Source organism: Manacus candei, unplaced genomic scaffold (assembly GCF_025592945.1).
Source record: "Manacus candei isolate 608988 ecotype Guabito, Panama unplaced genomic scaffold, ASM2559294v1 h1tg000027l, whole genome shotgun sequence".
Taxonomy (NCBI): Eukaryota; Metazoa; Chordata; class Aves; order Passeriformes; family Pipridae; genus Manacus; species Manacus candei.
In genome coordinates, this window is record NW_026138075.1 from 9140829 (window position 1) to 9163251 (window position 22423).

The 22423-nt window shown below is 39.7% G+C and overlaps 1 protein-coding gene across 7 annotated transcripts in view; it reads left to right on the forward strand.

Annotated features, from left to right (window-relative positions):
• Positions 1 to 22423, forward strand: part of PCSK5 (proprotein convertase subtilisin/kexin type 5) — a 250017-nt gene that overhangs the window by 195590 nt on the left and 32004 nt on the right. For all 7 annotated transcript variants that reach the window (XM_051789299.1, XM_051789294.1, XM_051789297.1 and 4 more), the window contains 4 exons: positions 6200 to 6302; positions 16127 to 16263; positions 18199 to 18396; positions 18743 to 18811. In XM_051789299.1, the coding sequence (XP_051645259.1) occupies positions 6200 to 6302; positions 16127 to 16263; positions 18199 to 18396; positions 18743 to 18811 (507 nt within the window). The remainder of the gene's footprint in view (positions 1 to 6199; positions 6303 to 16126; positions 16264 to 18198; positions 18397 to 18742; positions 18812 to 22423) is intronic.

Genomic DNA, 22423 nt, shown 5'->3' on the forward strand with positions numbered 1-22423 from the left:
GTCTTTCTGGAGTCTGTTTATGCCTATTCAATACCCCTGAGGGCTCTGGCTCTTCAATGGGTTTCTAAAAACAATTGTATTAATATTACATAGAAGTGAGCAAAGAAATGTGCAGAATGAAGAGAGAGAAAAATCACTTTGTGTCAGAAAAAAATAAGGTAGCTTTGGCTAATATAACTGTTTTTATTCTGCAGGGAAAATAATAGAGGTATGTGTAAGATAGTGTAGTTAATAAAGCTAATTTCCTCACTACTGCCAGTCATGATTAATGCTGACCCGAGCCTCTGTGTGATCTCAGTCCTGTAACAAAAGGACCTTTCATCCTAAAATCACACTCAGCACACAGCAGTTCAGGGAAGAGGTGTGCAACCCTTTTCAAGGTTCTGCATTGTCTCTTGGCACAAGGGGGAGGTTTAGTGACTTAGGAGTCAACATCCTGTTTTCAGCCTTATCGTTCATCACTTCTTAGGGCACTTTTGAAAAGAAGATTTCCCAACCTGAATCACTCTCATCACCCCAAATGATAACACCCCAATGTTTTGCCCATGAAGAGTATCTTCTTTGTCCCCTCTGCACATCCAAATAGGGAGACAGAAATTTGGTCATTGTGTAAAATGACTAAGGGGAGGAGAATAATTTTCAGGAAACTGAAAACTGAAGCTGGACAAATAACTGGAAACCAGGCTCCAATTTTGTATGACTGCCAAATCTGGGGGTAAAGGAAATGTCTTCATCTTGAAAATGTTAGGACATGGAGATTATGGCAAGATTTCTTTCAGAGAGCTGTAATCTATCAAACACTTAAGACTTTGTGCTAAGCAGAGGAGTAACTTTAAACTAAAGAATCCTCAGGGTGAATTTTAATGTATTGCTATGTACAAGTTAGTCTGAGTTATGTACTTAAGCTTTATGGATAAATGTTTCTTCAGAAAACTCAAGGAGCTGATCCCACAAGCCAGACAAAATAAAACGTGTCAAGGCCAAACATGAAAAAAGCAGAGCACTCTCTAAGACTTATTTCTTTCAGCTCTCGCAGCTAATTGATGAAAAACAATTCTGATCAATTTTTGTTTATCTACTCTGTCAAAACTTTATAATCTATAAGATTACATGCAAAAAACCCAAGTATAAAATCCATATCTAGGTTCCCATGAAAGTAAACAAGGAAAACAGAGCAAATAAGGTAATTTTTTCTATTTATTATAAAAGAAAAGCCACTGCAGAAATGCTATAGAAGATAATCAAATTAATATTAGATAAAGTGAAGTTTTGATCAAGAAAAGTGGAGAAATAACATGACTTGCAGTGTCTAAGTGTCACTGGGAGACAACAAGAGAAAAAGATTTATGAGAGCCAGCACATAAAAGTCCATATCTCCAGGCATAACTTACAAGGATATTCACACCTTCATTTAACTGGTCTCCTGAAATATCCTGTGCTGTCAATGAATTACACAGCTTTTGGAAAGCAAGAGAGAAATAGTGACAAGATGAAGGTACAGTTGATACTGCTTATGCAAAGACATAGCAACTTTGAGAGTGCTCTAGACTGGGACTCAAGAGAGACAGGTTCTAGTTTGCTATTGCACCCTAATTTGATGATCTTACTGGGCTTCTTAATGGGAGATAATAGTGCCTGCCTCGTTCTAGAACATATCACATTCAATTGATAGGAGCTCAGTGCTAAGTGTGGGGCTCTTGTATGCAGTTAAAGGCACAGCCTGCAACCTGATGTAGCCTAGATGTGGAGTTAAACACTTCTAACAGTGGACAAAAAAATTGTACATTAAAATCTTTGCATTATCAGGAATCATGTTGTTTAACAAATCCTTATTTCTACAGCATCTTCATTCCTTTTTTTTATCAAGGTGAGAAATATTTTTTATCAAGATGTCAAGGTAACAGAGTTGAAAAAGAAATTAAGGATAAATATGGGATGATCCAAAGTAACTGATGAGCATTGCCTGATTGAAAGCACACCTAAGACACGTTTCTGAGAGCATCCCTCCATTAGGTATGTTTGACAGATAAAGAATTTTAATACAGAAAAAAAAGATTAAAAAAAGGTTGAGGCTTGCTTAATCATTACTTATCTAGCAAGATTTGTAAAGAAATAAATTGCTCACAGGGAGTTCTAGCAGATGTTTAAACTGCCCTGTGGAGTAGTTTAAAAGTCTTCTTTTTCAAATTTCAGTGTTAACTCTCTGAATATCCACTGAAAACTATTTCATTAATGTTCAATAGCAGATCTACAGTTCTAGATGTGACTTGCAATTCCGAGGGCCCAACATGCAAGTATTTTCTGGTGTGCAGTCTTATGCTTTAAAATGCTCCAGCTTAGAGCATAAAGTAAGTGCAGAACTGATCTTCCTGGCACTATTCCAGCACAGCTGAAATTAATTACAGCACTTCGAATGAAAGGCGTAACAAAGAAATAACTGAAACCTTTTCAAACTAAGCATGTCTACCATGTGAGAAGGATTTAATCACGCATAGCTGAGGTGTATGAATTAGTAGCTCAGACCCAATGGATAAGCAAACAGGTATTGTGGGCAAATAAACTGAAAGACTAGAGAAACAGAAAGGTTTTCTAATACATATCACAGAACAACATCAGAGATGCAATTATATAATAAAGTCACCCTGCCGATTTCCGGGAGATGTAAAACGAATAGTATAAAGCACGAAGCCACAAGACCTGCAGTAGGAAATCTTTCCAGATATTGCATTTTTTCATGGTTGTGTTATTGTCAAAATATATGTGTGTGTGTGTGCTGGTTTAAAAGTTAACCAGCAGGGGGAATGAACTCAACTCAAAGGAGAGATTATAAGTTAGAATAACAATTTATTAAAATAATACAGTAAGTACAATAATACCAACAAACAATTGGTCTCAACCCACAAAAACCCAAATGTATAACCCAGTACCCTGGGGCATGAACAAAGTGGTGTTCCTTGGGCCCTATTTGAATCCAAAGTAAAGAGAGAGGGGAAGAACCTGCTGGTGGGAGAGCTGCTGCAGTCTGGGCAGAACTGGTGATCGCAGTCCAGTGGTGGTCTAAGTCTGGTTGAGAGCGATGAGATGCAGCCGTCCTCTGGATCCCACGAGTGGGTTGAAAAATGTTCCAAAACTCCAAGATTATATATCCTCCAGTTCAGGCAGGAATGTTCAGTGCTCCCCTCAGGGCGGGGAGTTCCACAAAGGGTGTGAGGACAGAAACATCTTCCTATCTCACAGGCCTCTTAACACCTAGTTTATAGCCTGAGGAGTCAGGCTCTATGGGCAGAGGGTGCGAATAGTCTATTGACAACAATAGTCTAGTTTCTGGGAAATGACATGGGAGGCTATAGAATACAGTTTTGGGTTACACCCACCATGATGAACTGATCTCAGCTGTCCTAACTAGGACAGTGTGTCATATACATATACATAGATATAGATAGATAGACAGATAGACAGATAGACAGATAGACAGACAGACAGATAGATAGATAGATAGATAGATAGATAGATAGATAGATTAGATAGATTAGATACATAGATAGATGAAATTTGTCCTAGATTCAGTCAGGACAGGGTTAATTTTTTACAGTAGCCAGGCAAGGGGAATGGCTAGACCCTAATGTTATTCAATACCATCTCACATCACTTGTGAGGGGTGGGGGTAAGGGACTTGCTTCACCATTTCCTGTGGAGGGAGAAAGCATGGTGGGTTAGAAAGTCTGGAACTGGTTTACCTTTTTACATTTAAATTGTTTCTTTGTCTTATATGTTTTGTTATTAATATTATTGCTGTTACTGTTGGTTTTCTTATCTCATTGCTGTTTCCAGTAAGTTGTTCTTATCTCAACCCCTGATTTTCACCTTTTTGTGCCTCCAGCTCTCAGCTTCATCCCTGGAATGGGAAGGGAGAGGGGAAGCAAGGGGAGTGAGCAAGTAGAGTCTGGTTTGGGAGAGTCTCAGTGGGGGCACTGAATTGGAGAGTACTATTCCTAAACCATGACCAAATTATTTATATATTAAATCTCATAAGGCATTTGAGAACCTGGGTTTCCATGTTATATCCTCTAAATACATATCAGAAAGACTTAAGAGGATTACAATAACCAAATCTGTAGTGGTCTGAAAAACTACAAGACAGTAGACCACATTATTTTTTTCTAGAAAGTGATAGATATGCATCAATACAACAAGTTATCTGAGTAATATGTAGAAACATTGAGAGTCCTGCTGAATTCTGTGTCTAACAGTTTTTCTAATGTTTTCATTTTTAGTCCTTTATAAAGTAATCAGTCATACAAGATGCAGCATTGCAGTTCAGAAATGCTACACTAGTTCTATTGAACTAGTCAGTTTACATGATTTGGCCTATATGAGCATGCATGGGATTACCTAAATGTATGTAAACATATGTAATATATATATACACATACAAAATGCTCTTTGGATAATGAGAACTATAAAAATGTATGAACGTGTATGCATACAAAGATTTTTGTTTCCCTGATCTCATCAGGAGACTGTTCATTTTCTCCCAGTTCTGAACTTTTTCCCAGTTAGCACTGATCCCGAAACAGCCTCTGGGAAGGACTGCCTTCATGTTTTATATGGTTCTGTCACTGGCTTTTGGCTTGTCTTTTATTTTTCCCTTTCTTCAGGAGCCACACAAACCTTTACAAAATGAAAATTATATCTTTGCGTACATTTTGGGTACCTTAGGTTTCACCCACAATTGGCTTGATATTCCAGTTGGTATGCTTTTATAACTATACTATTCCCATTCCCTTAAGCATGGAAGTACTATCCTAGCTCATATCTCACACCTGTGGTTTCAACCATTAAAAAATTTGTTAATACAGTTTAATATGTAGTAAAAAACACAATGAACAGAGAACACAATATGTGGTATTTTAGAAACTTTTTCTTCCAGAAATTGTTTTAAATTGATACCGGTAGCTGCTTGTACAGTGCCTTTGCTCTTCAAATATAAGGAGCTCATTGAAACTGGGAGCCAAAACCGAATCATTCCACACTTGTATTTTTAGTCCTGAAGTTCACTGTATTTGCCAAATCTGGGTTTTCCAGCAGCAATGCAAATGGAAAGAGTTTCTCCATATTGAAGTATCCATAGAAACTGCAGGGTTTATGTATTATATAGGACATTTTGCCCAGCCTCTTCCATTACTCAAAAATGAAGGAACAGCCAATTCTCTAAATATATAGACTCAGTTACAATAAATTTTCCCAAAACAAACTGACATGAAAGACTAATCTTGAGCTTTATAAAACTGTGATATGTTGATTTACTGTTTTCACATGATGGTGCACACAAATACAGTATATATTCATACTTACCAAATTAATATCTCTGCTCTAAGAATATAAAACAGCTTACCATTTGTACCAGTGTTTTACTTAATATTCAGTAAATAAAGAGGCAAGCTTTACACTTCAGCACTATAGTAGAACTAGTGTATTCATGATCTAGAAATGTTTATATCTTTATCTCCATTTTACGGTAACAGTCCATATGATACAATTTTTTTTTCAAGTCCAAATGTGCACTTTGGCACTAAGTTTTGATTCAGCCTAAATGAGAGCCTAGGTCCATTTCGTATGGAATCTTCCATCAGCAGCTTGGGATGGGGCAAAATATGCTATAGCTAGGGTTTTAGGAAGCACCAACATGTCTCTGACTAACAGAAGATTGCTCAAGTCCATCTCCTCATGTAACATACCCCCACCCATGACAGCACAGTCTTTATGCTGCAGCTTACAATCAGGCTCATGTTGCAGCTGCACCTAAAGACATTATGTAATGAATACTCCTTGGTAGCACTGGTTTTGATGGAACTTTCCATAGTGAATCTTAAAGAATCTCACCAGTTCAAATGATGCAAAATAAATAACATTAACAAGAACAACAAGAATCACTCTGTCAAATTCACATGGGAAAAAACTAATAAATAAAAAGCTAAATTAATAAGCACTAGAAACTACCAAGTTTGAGTATCCTGGTTCCCCAAGGGAACCAGTACTTGTTTTCCTGATGCCACAGGGAAATGTGCTCATTTCAGTAATTCAAAATAGATCTAATTCCTTTCCTTTTTTCCAGCCTGGCTAGGTGCTTTTCTTTCTTTTCTTTTTTTTTTTCAGTTGTGAGATGTTGGTCTGAAATAAACAAAATTTTTTCTACCAGGGGAATATCTTGATGATTCCCAAGAATGTCAGTTGTGTGAAGCATCCTGTCAGAAGTGCACTGGGCCTGAGTCAGACAACTGCATCAGCTGCCTACTTACAAGGTAATTATCTCCTAGCACAGAGCAGTACAAAGATTTCACATCATCATCTGGAGAAGTGGCTGTATTGTATTTAGCACTAGCATACAGAGTCAACTTAAGAAGCAAGCAATGACTAGGGCAAACAAAACCAGGATAAGTAAGAAAACAATTTTTATGGGAACATAATGGTTGGTTACACAAGCAGGTAATGTTTAGCAGCATGATTCCCACAGATAAAGAAAAATTCCTTTTAATATGTAAAATAGCCTTGCTTTCATTGTCATCCTTTTGAAACCATAATTGCTGGAATCACAGCAATGAAAAAATTAACAAGAATCTAGGGCATTTGCGCAACTATGGAGCTTGGCACAAGGCATGAATATGGACGCTGAGGTTAGCAATAGGCTAATTTGGGAGATACTCATAGCACCTAAACATCATCCCCTAGCTGAGGTGTTATGCATGAATTAGGCTGATATTTGTAAACTGCCGTGGGGAGTAAACAGAACTAGAAAGAAGCTTCTCCACGGGACACTGCAGATCAGAGGTTTGTGTTTAGGTCATCTCACACATAATCCTGGAGGCTACTGGTTTAAAACTCATGTCCTACTCATAGCTGTAGTCTCACACCAGTAACTGGTTCTGTTGCACTGGATTGCATTGTAGCCAGTTGATATTTGCGCTGGTATGAAATCAGGATCAGATCCTATTCAGGTAGGAAAAAAACCTGACCAAGCAATCCTGCAATTTGCCCCGAAATCACCTATAATATGACTATGCTAATGAAAGGCACACCAGGATCAATGGAGTCTAAACAAATTCATAATTGAGAAAACATTAATTAATTAATAATTAAGGTATTGTACATCAGAAACGACAGCAGAGGAAATCTAGGCAGAATTCTGGAGGGTGGAGTGGATTTCTCCCATTCACAGTGGCATTTAAATTAGATTGTCTGTGCTTCCTTGCAACCTATATTGTGTACTTTACATAGAGTTATTTGCAAAGCAAAGAAGGAACTGAATATCATTGTGCTAAAACACCCAGGTGTTTGCAGTGATGACATCTTTGTGATCTCTTGGAAGGGTGCTGCTGTAGCCGCTGTGATAAGTTCTCTAACAATTCTAAATTTTGGTATCTAAGGTTTAAAAAAAGTTTCTGTGATCCTTCTGCACATTATGAAAGCTGTTAGAAAAAAACATATTAAATGGGAAAGCCTATAGTAAAAAAAAAAATAATAAAGAAAAATCTTACCCAGAGGCTAAAGAGTTCCATATGAAAATTCAGCATAGATGTCATCTTATTTCATAAAAAAATCAGTTAGATCATTCGACAAATGAAATTGCTGTTACCAGTTAAAAAAAAAAAAAAAAGAAAAAAAGAAAAAGAAAAGGAAAAAAAGAAGAAGAAAAAAATGGAATTGTGTTTTTTTCTCCGGCCAAATTGATTTTCACAAAATTCTTTGTCCATGTTTACTGTTGGAGCTACAAAGGTTAGTGGCAAAATCTGACATTAGGGTGTCTCCCATTAGAGGCAACATAAAAAAAAGCAAGAAGAACTTACTTTACTGCTGTGTGAGCTGTCTGTAAGGATGGCTATCATAACAGCCAGCACATGGAGTTGAACTCAGTGCATGCCATATAAGCATAGCACAGCTACCTCCAGTACCTCTGTCACATTGTTTCATTTGCAAAGAAACCAAACAGAAAGGGCTGCATGAAGAGATGAATAATAGTCTTAAATCTGTGGGCATAGATATATGAGCTACGGTCTGCATAGGACTATCTTGCTGTCAGACTCTAGAGCAGAAATACATCTTTGCTGAATTCTTCATATACCCATACAAGTGTCTCCCTGATTCCCTCAAGCAGCCTGCCTTCAACCTCACAAGTATTTTTATTCAATGTCTAAGTCTGCTTTGCCACTTGCACTTCAGGAAGGCATGACACCCTGTTCTTCTACCTTCACACTTCATAAGCCTAGACTTTTCAAATCATGGCAAAATTTAAATGGTTTCAAGACATTTGAGTTTTAAACTCTGCAGATATTTTTCTCCTTTCAGAATAAATCCAACAATGATCATAGCAACTCAAATTTACGAAGGCATATTCCAGACATTCTTTAATGCCATTGTCTGGCTCCAAAAAAGCGTGCATTTTCTTAATATTACAGAGAGCCTACTCTTGCCAAGTGTACAGAAAAGCTCAAAGCCTGTACTAACATCCGGAATGGTGCTCAGCTTTTCTAGAAACTGAGTCCCAAGTCCTCAGATACAAAAGTGATCCAAGCAGTTAAGCGTGGAGGATTGCAGCCTCTCTTTTCTTACTTTCTTAATTACACAAACACTGCCAAAATTTAGCCAACTTTATTTTATATTCTTTTAATACTCAAATATGAACTGATGCTTTTCTATTTTTCTCCAAGCAGATTAAAACAGTAGACATTAAGTAGCAGTGAAAAATGGACCATAAATGTCTTCACATAAAAGAATTCTTTAGCAAAATACTTAATTATCCAGTGAAAGGAGAACATTCAGCAGCATAAGTCCTAAATGTTTGTAGATATGTGTCCTGATTCTGGACAAGACAGAGTTAGGGACCTGGAGGTTATTCTATACTACCTCACATTAGTTCTGGGGGCAGGGGGAAAAGAGTCCCTTTCCAGGTCATGTAGCATGGCGCAGTCAGGTATTGTTTGGAGTTCCACAATGGTATAGTGATGAGCACTCGCATGTGAGTCTTTTGCCAGTTGTACACTTTGTTATCAATATTGTTGCTGTTCCTGTTTGTTTTCTTATTTCATTGCTGTTTCCATTAAATTGTTTTTATTTTAATCCATTTTCTTTGCATTTTGTGCCTCCAGTTATCCTCTCCAGCCAGCTGCATGGGATGGGGTTGGGGGAGTGTGCAAGCAGCGCATGGTTTGGAGTGTTTTGGTGAGAGCATGAAACTGGGGAATACCATTGCTAAACCACGACAGCCTTATTTGGTGCCCAATGTGACACATGAAGGGTTGAGACAAAAACATATCTGCCCAGAGTAGGTTGGAAACAAATTTGAGCTAAGAATTTCTTGTATTAGGTCCAGAGGCACTGGTCGCAATATTGCTTGGTCTGCTCACATGGTTGTGGTACCTAATCATATATGTATTTCCATATATGCACTTTATGCTCCTAGCAGTGTTCTTTTTCAGAGGACAGAGAAGGATCAGGATTACTTTGCTGTTGTACTGTGTGATATCAACTTATGACATGACAACATCAGCGGCAAGGAGGGTCATTTAGTATGTATATTCAGTGTGGCTCTCCTACCCTTATCTCGGGCACTACCTTTGAGAGGCCATTAACAATCATACTCGGTGGGGAGAACAGGGGTCAGTGATTTTCCCCAGCTTTTTCTTCTTCAGAACTGTTACAATAGCTTTTGAGAATTTTGAATTTCCTGTGGATGTTAAGGAAAGTATGCTCTTGTTGCTATGTCTCCTATGTCTCCTCAGTATGGTCTATATCATGTTTAGAGTCAGTACAGTGAACACCAAGTTTAGAGTCAGGACAGAGTTCAAAGAAGGTCATTCAGAGATTGACCCTGAGGGCAGCTAATCATGAGTGGTACAGAATATGGGAGAAAACGGGCCAGTTTTGGGGGAAATTGTCTGCTCCAATCATTAGGAAGTTCATCCATAAGCAGCTATAGGACCCTGATAAAGTGACAGAATATTTGCAAGGAGAATGCTGTGGCAACTCCGTAAAGGAGCAACTTACTGAATTGTGCTGGGCCCTGGCTACTATTTATTGGGACACTACTTGTCACTAGACCACACTCAGCGAGAGAAGGAGGAAAGCAGTCCAACAGGCACTGTGGCCACTCCAAGACCAAATCAGTTTGCTTAGTGAAGTATGAAGAGGTAGCAGGACCCTCAGAATAAGCCAAAGAGGCAGGGCCAGAGATAATCACCTGATCCCTATCCTTGAGTGAGCTGTAAGATATGTGAAAAGATTTCAGCTGCAAGTCAGGTGAGCCCCTGATGACCTGGGCTGCTCTGATGCTGGGATATTGCCACCCACGATGTGAAATCAGATGGTAGTGAAGCCAAGTAACTGGGACCCCTGTCCCAGGACATGGGCATTGACAAGGAAATTGGGAAGAGGACAGAGACTCTCAGCCTCTGGAGGTGACTCTGTCAAGTCTGAGAGAAAGGTATTCTCACAAAGATGATCTAGTAGTGTGCCCAAGCAGGTGAAATACCATGGAGAAAGGAATCCAGTACCTGAGAGAATTAGCTGTGCTGGAGGTAATCTACAAGGACTCAAAAAATGTTCCCTGTAGGTCCAGTGTACACAATCTATGTGGTGGAAATTTGTATGGAGCATGCCATCATCGCACACCAACTCATTGGCATTGATATCGATGAAATAAGGAGAACAAAGAGTACTTTAGGTGGCTGACTCCACAGATGTGAACATCAGTGTGCCCAGGTGGCCAAGAAGACCAATGACATCCTGGCCTGGATCAGGAACAGTGTGGCCTACAGGACCAGGGAAGTGATTTGTCCCCTGTACTCAGCCCTGGGGAGGCCACACCTGGAGTCCTGTGTCCAGTTCTGGGCCCCTCAGTTCAGGAAGGATATTGAGGTGCTGGAGCAGGTACAGAGAAGAGCAACTAGCCTGGTGAAGGGACTTGAGCACAAGTCCTGTGAGGAGAGGCTGAGGGAGCTGGGGCTGTTCAGCCTGGAGAAGAGGAGGTTCAGGGGAGACCTCATCACTCTCTACAACTCCCTGAAAGGAGGTTGTAGCCAGGTGGGGGCATGGTCTTAAACTGTGCCAGGGGAGGTGTAGATTAGATATTAGGAAGAAATTCTTTCCAGAAAGGGTAATCAAGCATTGGAATGGGCTGCCCAGAGAAGTGGTGGATTCTCCATTCCTGGAGGTTTTTAAGATGATGGATGTGGTGCTGGTGAGACTGGATGTGGTGCTTAGTGCCATGGTCTAGTAACCATGGCAGTAGTGGATCAAGGGTTGGACTTGATGATCTCAGAGGTCTTTTCCAACTGGGCTGATTCTATGATGCTACGATTCTGTGATCGTCTCCTTTCCTCCCTACTGACCAGCATCTCAGCTATGGAAAGACTTTCCAAGACTGCAGACAGGTTTGAAAGATTCAAGAAAATTAGAGAGGAAATGTTCCATTCCCCACTGGTATAGACCAGAGCATCTGCTAATAGGAGAAGGCACCCCACTTTGTGAGAAAGAGGGTACACACCACAAAGTGTGTTTTTTCCTGTGCAACAGTGGAGATGGCATGGAGTGGGAAGTGGGATGGAAAATTCACCTCTGCCCTGCAGACATGGTCACAAGAGTTGAAAGGAAGGAGAACCACAATTCTTCAAGCATAAATATCACTTCAGTTTCCAGTGGGCAAGTCCTCACACAGAATAGGAGAGCTGATTTTACCTTTGATTCTCTTGAGGGGACCTCCATTACTTATTTGCAAGAAGGGAGCAACAAGTACTATGAACAGAAATAAAGGGGCTCTGCCTTCAGCCAGGTGGAGGAAAGGGACAATTGGATCTTTGGACTATGTAGATTCAATAACCTGACACATCAGGTTATTGAATCTTACTTGAAAGTGTAAGGCTTTACTTGACACCAGTGCACAACACACCCTGATGCCATCAAGAAATGTAGGGGCAAAATCCATCTCTATTTTGGGAGTGACAGGGGAATCCCAACATCTGATTGTACTGGAAGCTGAAGTGAGCCTGACTGGGAATGAATGGCAAAAACACCTCACTGTGCCTGGTCCAGAGGCCCCGTGCAGCCTTGGCATAGATTATCTCAGGAGAGGGTATTTCAAGGATCAAAAAGGCATTGTGGCTTTTGGGATAGCTGCTGTGGAGACAGAGGAAATTAGACAACTGAATACCTTCCTGGGTCTCTCAGAGGACCCTTCTGCTGTGGCACTGAACAACGGGTAGCGATCGCTACCACAGCAGTGCACTGTCGACTGCACCAGCCGGGACCCCGTGACCCCCAACCAAGAGATGATTCGTGAACTGGAGAGCCAGGGAGAAGTCAGCAAGACTCACTCACTCTTTAATAGTCCAGTGAAGAGTGGAGATTGACAGTAGACTATCATGGCCTGAAAGAAGTCACACCACCACTCAGTGCAGCTGTGTGAGACGTGCTGGAACTTCAGTACAAACTGGAGTCCAAGGCAGCAAAGTGGTGCCACCATCAACGTCGCTAATGCATTTTTCTCCATTCCTTTGGTGTGCAGACCATTTTGCTTTCACCTGGTGTGGTGTCCAGTACACTTGGAAACGACTGCCCCAGAGGTGGAAACACAGTCCCACTATTTGTTATGAACTGACCCAGACTGCACTGGAAAAGGGTGAGGCTCCAGAACACTTGCAATACATTGATGACATCATTGTGTGGGGCAACACAGCAGAGGACGTTTTTGAGAAAGGGGTGGAAGATAATTCAGATCCTCCTGAAGGCCGGTTTTGCCATAAAGCAAAGTGAGGTCAAGGCACCTGCCCAGGAAATTCAGTTTTTAGGAGTAAAGTGACAAGATGGATGTCATCAGATTCCAACAGATGTGGTCAACAAAACAGCAGCTATTTCCCCAGCAAGCAGCAAAAAAGGAAACAGAGGCTTTCCTAGGCATTGTGGTTTTATGGAGAGTGCATATTCCAGATTACAGTCAGATTGTAAGCCCTCTCTATCATGTGACCTGGAAGAAGAACGATTTTAAGTGGGGGCCTGAAAAACAAGCTTTTGAGCAAATTAAGTAGGAGATTGTTCATGCAGTAGCTCTTGGGCCAGTCAGGACAGGACAAGATGTGAAAAATGTTCTCTACATTGCAGCTGGGGAGAATGGTTCCTTCCTGGAACTCCCGGAACTCCTTCCTGGGGTCTCTGGCAAAAAGTACCAGTGGAGACTCAAGGATTCTGGAGTGCTGGATTGACTGGTGTTCTGGAGTCAGAGATACAAAGGATCTGAGACCTGTTACACCCTAAATAAAAAAGACATATTGGTAGCTTATGAAGGGATTTGAGCTGCTTTAAAAGTGATTAGAAGCACAGCTCCTCCTGGCACCCCAACTGCCAGTGTTGGGCTGGATGTTCAAAGGGAAAGTCCCTTCCACACATCATGCCACTGATACTACGTGGATCATGCTGATCACATAGCAAGCTTGAATAGGAAACCCTACTCGACCAGTGATCTTGGAAACCATCATGAACTAGCCTGAAGGTGAAAATTTCAAACTCTCATCATCAGAGGAGGAGAAGGAGGTGACACATGCTAAGGAGGCCCCCACGTTTAATCAGCTACCACAAAATGAAAAGCAACATGCTCTCTTTACTGACATTTCCTGCCCTATTGTAGGGATACATCAAAAATGGAAAGCTACAATGTGGAGTCCTATGTCATGAGTCACAGAATCTACTGAGGGACAAGGTGGATCAAGTCAGGTTGCAGACCTGAAAGGCACTCAGCTAACTTTAGATATCACTGAATGAGAGACACGGCCAGTGCTCTACCTTTGCACTGACTCGTGGATGGTAGCAAATGCCCTGTGGGGTTGGCTAGACTGATAGAGAAAGATGAATTAGGAGGATAGAGGTAAACTTACCTGGGCTGCCGAATTGTGGCAAGGCGTCACTGTCTGGGTAGAGAAGATGGCTGTAAAAGTACATTATTGTAGATGCACATGTACCCAAGGGCTACTGGGCTACTGAAGAACATCACAACAATGGACAGGTGAATCAGGCTGCCAAGATTAAAATATTTCAGGGGATCTGGACTGACAGCATGAGTGAATTATTTCTGGCTCAGTGGGCCTGTGATGCCTCAGGTCATTAGGGAAGAGATGCAACATAGAGATAGGGTCATGATCAAGGGGAGGACTCAACCATGCACACTCCTAGGTTTTCCATAACTCTGAAACATGCTGCAATCAAGCAGGCCAATCTAACCCTCTGCGGTATGGTGAATGATGACTGAAATATAAATATATGGAGACCTGGCAGATATGATTACATCACACTCCTGCAAACATGCCAAGGCAAACGCTACATGCTTATGATGTTGGAAACATCCACTGGAGGCATACCCTCTGCCTCACACCACTGCTTGGAACACCCCCTTGGGCCTTGAAAAGCAAGTCCTGTGCCAACATGACACCTCAGAAAGAACTGAGTTGGACAACAGGAACTCATTTAAAATAGCCTTAAAGAAAGCATGGTATGAGTACATATATCACATTCTCTATCATATACTCACCTCTGGGAAAATTGAACAGTACAATGGACTATAAAAACCACATTTAAAGCAATGGATGGGAGAACCTTCAAACATTAGGACCTACATTTAACAAAGGGCAGCTAGTCAGTTAACGCTAGAGTCTCTACCAATCCAGCTGGCCCTGCCCAATCAAAACCCCCACCAGAAGGGGATAAAGTCTCTGTAGTGCATATGAGAAATATGTTAGGGAAGACACTTTGGATTAGTCCTGCCTCAAGCAAAAGTAAACCCATTGTTGGGATTGTTTTTCCTCAAGGACCCGGGTGCACTTGGTGGGTAAAACAGAGGGACAGGGAAACATGATGTGTACCTCAAGGGGATCAGATTTTTGGGTGAGAACAGTCTGTAATGTTGAGTTGTATAATACTGGTTGCTAAATGACACTGCCACTGTATGCCATAACTACCATGGACAATGAGGATGGACTGCTCCAGATACACCAGCTGTGACCTCCTGATGCAGCTTGCAACCAGCTGACAGTACTCCTGCCCTGAAAGACATCTAGGATGGATAGAACCCACAGTCATGGACTAAATGAACTCAGCAGTCATCTTGGAGGGACAGCTATTGGCTATGGAAATGACACCTGTTCTTCTGTATATACATATATATATATATGTGTGTGTGTGTACATATATAGAGATATATATATGTATAATTGGAAGTTGGAATATCTGGGCTTGACAAAAATGGTATAAAATAAGAGGTGGATAATGTCCTGGTTTCAGTCACAACCGGGTTCATTTTTGCAGGAGGGGCATGTTCAGAACTATCTCTCATCATTTCCAGGGGTAGGGGAAGGAGTCCCTTTCCAGGTCACATAGTATGGTGTGGTCAAGCTGGGGGGCTTTGTGGACTAGTGGTGAAAGGTTAATCATTTGCCTATTGTACAATTTGTTATTAATATTGTTGCTGTTCTTGTTTGTTTTCTTATTTCATTGCTGTTTGCAGTAAATTGTTCTTACCTCAGACTGTGATCTTTATCTTTTGTGCCTCCAATTCTCTTCTCCATCCTGCTGCAGGGGAGAGGGAGGAGTACGGGGAAGTGAATGAGTGGCACATGGTTTGGAGTGTTTCATTGAGAGCACAAAATTGGGGAATACCATTCCTAAAGCTTGACAATATGTGAGGGAAAAAGTACAGCTCCTAAAGACCAAGATTCAGATGGATGTTTGACTTTATCTACAAATCATTTTACTGAAGTCATAGTACTTTTCAAAGGGAGTCTTAAAAGTAAAACAGGTGGATTATTCATTCACAGAGAAAGACCAAGTTCTGCTTACTTTCTAGTAGACATAAATGACTACTGCATGGACTATGGTATAAGTACATCTAGGTAAAGGATCAAAAGGTAATTTTTCTCAGAAAAAATCTCAAAGAAAAATAATCTTTGAAGTCTAAGATTCAAGTTCAAAACACTTTTCATATAGTAAATACTATGAATAAGATTGGGAAAACGAAGGATTAAAGTTCAAGTTTAAATTTAACGAACAAGTAGTTGCTAAATTTGTAATCATGCCCTATCTTCTTTAAAAGAGTCTTTGACGATGGTCGCTGTGTTGTGCAATGCCCCAGAGGAAAGTTTGAATTCAAAGGACAATGTCATGTGTGCCATCACACCTGCCTGGATTGCAGTGGAAGTGAACCTAACAAATGCACCTCTTGTGGAACAGGTAAGAAATATTTCTTCTTGCCAGTTTTTTTCCCCTCCCTTGGCCTCCAAGTTCCCTTTTCCCTCAGCTCTCAGGGCCAGTTTTTAAGAGTCAATAAAATGAGTAGTGCTTTTGCTACCAACCTGTGTCATAATCTTGTTGTAACTCTGAAGGGTATTGGAACTCAATTTGTTTTTTAAATAGTACAAGAAACCACAACTCTGTATTGTCCTTGCAACTTAATGCATTTCTGTTGGTATATTTTCAAGAGGAGCTACGTTAACAGAAAGAACAGCACAGGGCGGGGGGGGGGGAGGGGGGGAATGGACAGAAAACCTATGTAGCCTGTTTCTGGAAAAGAAATTTCCATACATGCCTCCCCCAGCCTCTGCACAGGATGTGCTATACTGCAAGTTTGCACAAGCAGGCAGGGAGCCAGGCTACTTTCCATAACATCTGTCTGGGGAAGGCTAAGAAACAAACATGGTGGGTTCCACTGCAGATTGCTGTGTCCCTACAGCTGAACAAACAGAGTTTGCAAAGAAAAGCTTACCACTAACAGACATTTTTATAGAACTTTGGTTGAGAGGCAGGCAAATGTAGTTAGATTTGTGGAAATTCAAAAAAGCAACCCTTCTCCTTTTGAAGCTCCATTTTAAAAATTATTCTGTCTTGTCTCTGTAACACCTAATGGCTGTAACACCTGAGGCTGTTACATACAAGTATGTTAACTAGTCTGAGCTTCCTTTGGAAAGAAGTATTTAACTTCTAATATACTTAATAAAGGGCAATTTTTAATGAGCTTTATTCTGAGGACTCACAATGGATTCACAGCCTTTTTAATTTCACCTGCTACTTCCATTTCAGTCCTAGTCATCAGTGTCCCAGGCTTTATTTAGTAATAAGTGTTTAGATTACAAGCAAACACTAGCATAGCTGGCAATTAGTCATACTGATTATGATACTGGCTTTTTCACTTTGGGAAATGTGACTCAGTAGCTGACATTTTCAAACAGTACTTCAGGCCTAATGTGAGAGCAAGTGTGTATAGTTGTTCCTTAGGTCTGTTCCTTATTGTAGACAGAAGTTCTTGTGTTTCTGTGCATTAAGAAATGAAGACATTGATGAGATTCACACCCTTAGGAGTCTGGAAAAGTTAATTATAAAAGAAACAAAGGCAGTGCTTCTGCTATTATTGCTATTATTGCTGCTATTGCAGCAATTAGTCTCTATTGCTGCAATTATTATATTGCAAGCACTTTCAAAAATAAATTATGGTAAGCAAATTCTTGCTCTGCAGTTAAGGCAATGAAATACACTTAGCACAGTAATGTATGTAATTTATACTGAAGGGTAACCCACTAGAAAACTACCCATGTTACAGCAGATGGCACATGGAGTTATGGGTGTTTCCACAGATTTCATTCAGAAGGATTTGAAGCAGGGGACCCCCCAGTTCCTGTGCACTACAGAATGCTAATGTACTGATAGCAAATAGCTGCATATTTGCTATTCAAATTCAAATCTAGATGATTCACTAGGGTAAAGATTACAGTTGAATATTCTAGGGACGAAGACTGGTCTTTTCCAAAGGTGAAGTGAGGCACTTTGCTTTCCTAATAGTAATTCTATACCTGTATGTACAATGCAGTACAAATACTCATTTTTCCTCTGCAAGGGAAACTCAGTGGTGGAAAAGTGTTGATCATTATTTTACTATGTTGATGGATGTAAACAGTCATTATTCAAGCATGACATCTTTATAAACCATAAATCTCCAGGAAAGCGGAATGTTTGAGGTCCTGAAACTCTTATAGATGTGAACTCACCTGGCGTAAAACTGTACAAATCTAGCAGTCAGTGTCTCAACCACAGAACCAGTGTTTTGTAAAGCTTCTTCTTATACTGAAATGCCTTCTATGGCTGACAATTTTTTCCTATTTGTTTGCCACACAGACAGAAGAGGGACTGAACGTTTCTTGTATCGAGGGGAGTGCAGAGAGAGCTGTCCTCCAGGTCACTACCATGCAGAGCATACCTGTATGCCTTGTTCTGGCCACTGTGAGGTGTGCCTGAACTCCCATCACTGCAAAAGATGTTTCAGAGGCTACTACCTTACTGAAAATATGTGTCAGAAGCATAGTTGTAAAGAAGGTAAGCATCCTTCAGCAGGAGTTAACAAATATTCTATTAAATTTGTTACAGAAATCTGGTTAAGCATATTAACCAAATCCTGTTTTGGAATATACAGTCACACCTGACCTCAAGGCCCTGAAGTTTCTACTCTGATTCCCTTCTAATGTCATGTTAATGTAAAATAGCAGTATTTTCCTCAAATTGAGTGGGGTTACACAAGAGCAAGTGAGAAAACAAATTTCTGTGAGTATTTCTCCTTTTTTGATTTGAATCAAGTTTATTTTCAGGAACCTTGCTGAGTCCTTCCAGATGTAGCCCTTTCATTATCTAAAATTAACCCATATTGATGATTTGCAAAACACAGGTGAAGTGGAAGATCCTGACTCTGAAGAGTGCATACCATGTTCAGATGGATGCCAGAATTGCAAAGAGGGTAAATATTCCCTTTATTAACCTTTATTCTTATTCTTAAAGTAGGGAAAAAGTGGTTCTCCTTACTCTTTTCACAAGTTCAAGTGCAAGCTGCTGAGTAATTAGTCAAGAGACGTTAAGGGAGAGTATCTGTACTATCTTTGTTGATGTTATTTCCCCATGCTAGTATTTTCAATGTTCTTCACAACACTTATGACTTAAAATTCTTTTTTACTCTTCTGAAACAGTTTAGTGTCAATCTGTGTTTCGAATTGTTGCCGCTGTATTTAGATGCTGAAAAAATCTCCCGGAGCAGTTAATTAGCGGTGAGATAAGAAAGGGTTTATTCTGCCAAGGCTAAGATGTTACAGGACGTGCACTGGCCGTGCCTGAGATGTTACATTTTATAATACCATCCATCCAATCCAGATGTGTCCACCCTGTGGCCTTTACTCTGGTCCGCCCCAGGTCCGCCCCCCTTAAAATGAGTCTGGGGTGCATTTTGGGACCCCCCCATTCATCCCATCTTCACCATCATCAGAGCACAAAGGGTACATAGTTACCTAATTCTTGACCATATTCCGTGGTTTAGGTCCTGATATGCTGTTCTCCCACAATCTAGGCCTTGCCTTGACAAAAGACTAAACATTTCTATTGGATTTGGGGCTATGAGTGGGGTAGAAAGGAACAAGGGACAAAAAGGGGGGGGAGGTTGCTACTTCCACTACTTATAAAACTTACAAGTCTTAAAAATATTAGAAAAATAAAAAAAATTAGGGGCTTAAGGCATCAGAATTAAGGTGAAATGCATGATGCATAGGAATTTTTCTTAAAAACAGTAATTGCAAGTAATTCAGAGAATGATCTTCTTTGTATATTAACTTAATAAACCCGCATAAAGAGACTGGAAGGCTATTCATACAGAAAAATGGCATACAGAAAGAGAGGTTGTGCTCATTTACATTTTTTTCTCAGATGATCACTGATATCCTAAATATTAATCATCCATAACATTTGCTACATATATATTCTCAGATTCTTGCACTTAAAGTTCTGACTTAATATAGGCCCTTTAAAGCTTGAAGATCAGCAGAATGGCTGCAGGTAAAACAAAGACTGAATTAGTTTTCACTGCTGTGTAAAGTCAGAAGTATTAAGATGCCAGAGATTAATAATGGACAGTGTATTAAGGAAACTCTTTGATGGTTATGATGCATATATTATTGAGAGTCAAAGAGAAGGCTTTATTGTTAGCTCTGTTTGGAACAGAAGCACCAGCAGTGGGCTAAAAGCACAGTCCCAAGCAGATTTTGCAAATTACTGTGTTTTCCTGAAATAAAGCACAACCTGTAAGCTTCAACTTACTATAAGTCTGGTAGATATGCTGTTTTCTTGTGTTTCTGCTCTCAATATTCAATGAGTTTTCAGGCATATCAATAACTTAATTCATAGATAAGTTGAGTAGAGTAATAAGTTTTTCATGTCTAATCAGAAAGCTAGAGAGAGAGACTTTCGTAAAAAAAAACCAACAAAACAAACCTAAAACTGAACTGCTTGTCTCATAGAAGAAACTGATTATTTTGAAAGCTGTAAAGAAATTGCACTACCATAAAAATACTTCAAATACTAAAACATCTAGATGAGAAAATAAGGAATGTGACACATTTAGTTTCATATCTAAATGGTCTTTCTACAGACACTCTTAAAAATTAAGTGAATGCCACGTGATCTTGCAATCTCTTTTTGTCTTATCTTCCTTGCAACACCACTGATGAATTCAATCTGAGTAAGAATTGCAGAGCGGGTGTAGGAATTGTTCAATGCTATGAACCTTTCAACTAGAAGTGTAGTGGGGAAAAAAAGAGAAACGTAGTCATTATAGTAATTGGAATCAAAATTATATAGTTCACATATTGAAAAGTAGTTATTCATATATATAAATGCAAATACATTTTGTGTATATTTGTGGATCTACAGAAGACCCAAGATCGTTCTCTCACAGAAAATCTCCCAGCACCTGCTCTTTCTGAAGTGTTTTGAGATCCTTCAATATAAACTCTAAGAAATAAAAGTAATTAACTTCCTTAGGAAGTTATACTGAACACAGAGTGACTTAAAGAGTTTTTATTAATTCAAAAGGGGATATTAGGCCACCTCGGCATTACATTGTAAATAGGGAGCAATGAAATGTAAGTGCTTCTCTTACTGTCTACAAATTACAAAGATTATTATATTTTTCTCTTTTTTGTAGACACAAATCTGGTTTTTAGGAGCGATAGATAAGCTAATTAAGAACTACCTGTTTTCATACTAGCCCAAAAGACACACATTTTTTATTCCAAAATTTTTTTCACCAGGCACCAAATAATAAATTAAACCACTATCTGCAGTCTTGGTCAGTTTTGTCCTGCTTGGCACAGGCAAGAAAATTAATAGGATTTGTTGCCTTTTGGCATGGTGCCAGAGGCCAGCATAACAGAGCAAGTAGTGGAGGCAGACTGTGTGGGCAACCTCTCTTCTTGATCAGTAGTGACACTACATACAGTTTAAGACACAGGTATTATACTTTTATATTGGTTTGATACTCCTACATGCCATATCAAGTATTTCATAGGAGAGTGTAAAACCCACCCAGTAAGTAACACTGCAGGTTATTCTTCGCCAGGTATGAGGAGGAATACTGACAGTGTTTGTTCGTAATATTTTCTGAAATCCTTATGGAATATAGTTTTCCTCCAAGTTTGGAGTCAATTTTGTTTTAAGGCACCTGTGTGGCAAATATGTCTTTATTGTATCAACACTGGAGGTTAAGAGCAAAGACAGGAACTGTCAGAGAGACTTAATCAAGGACAGGTAAGTCCGTGTAGTTTAAATACAGATGATGATTTATTTTAAATTCAGTCAATTCTTTTCTTTCTGATTTGCTTCATTGATTGCTTGTATTCTGAGGAGATAAAGAATCTTTATTGCTCACAAATATCATTCTGCCTGCAGGCACCGACGAGATGTGGCACATGTAATAGGAACATTGCCTTAGCAAAGCACTAATCACAAAAATATCTATGGCTTTTTGTACACAGTGTCCAAACAATGGCTACAGATATTAGGGTTCACCTTTGTACCTTCTTCTGCCCACATACTCTTGAGTGCAGTTGACTCTGCTTGATGCCATACTAGCCTAATTGGCATGCTTATGAATGGTCTGGAACTAATTTTTAATGTGGAATAACATATGTATTAAATATTTTATTAAGCCTCTATAGTAATGTTAAAAAAAACACAGACAAACAAAACCCACAAAAACCAAATTACACTGTTCCTTGACATATTTGAAGCAAAACACTCTTCCAGCATAACAATGCTGTGCTTTTAACATTAATGCCCATACTGCAATCCCAGAGTAGAAAAGAACACAAATTCATTTCAAATCAGAGTCCTAACAGTCTGTATGACTGTTTGACCTTTCACCAGTATTTAATCTTGACACATACCTTTTCTGTATTATAACATATCTGTACTCCAAATGGATTGTACTTGAGAAGGCTGGGTGTGGAGAAGGGAACAGGAATATCAGTTTATTACACACAAGGGAAGAAACCAAATTTTCTATGAACTCTAGACAATATTTACTTAT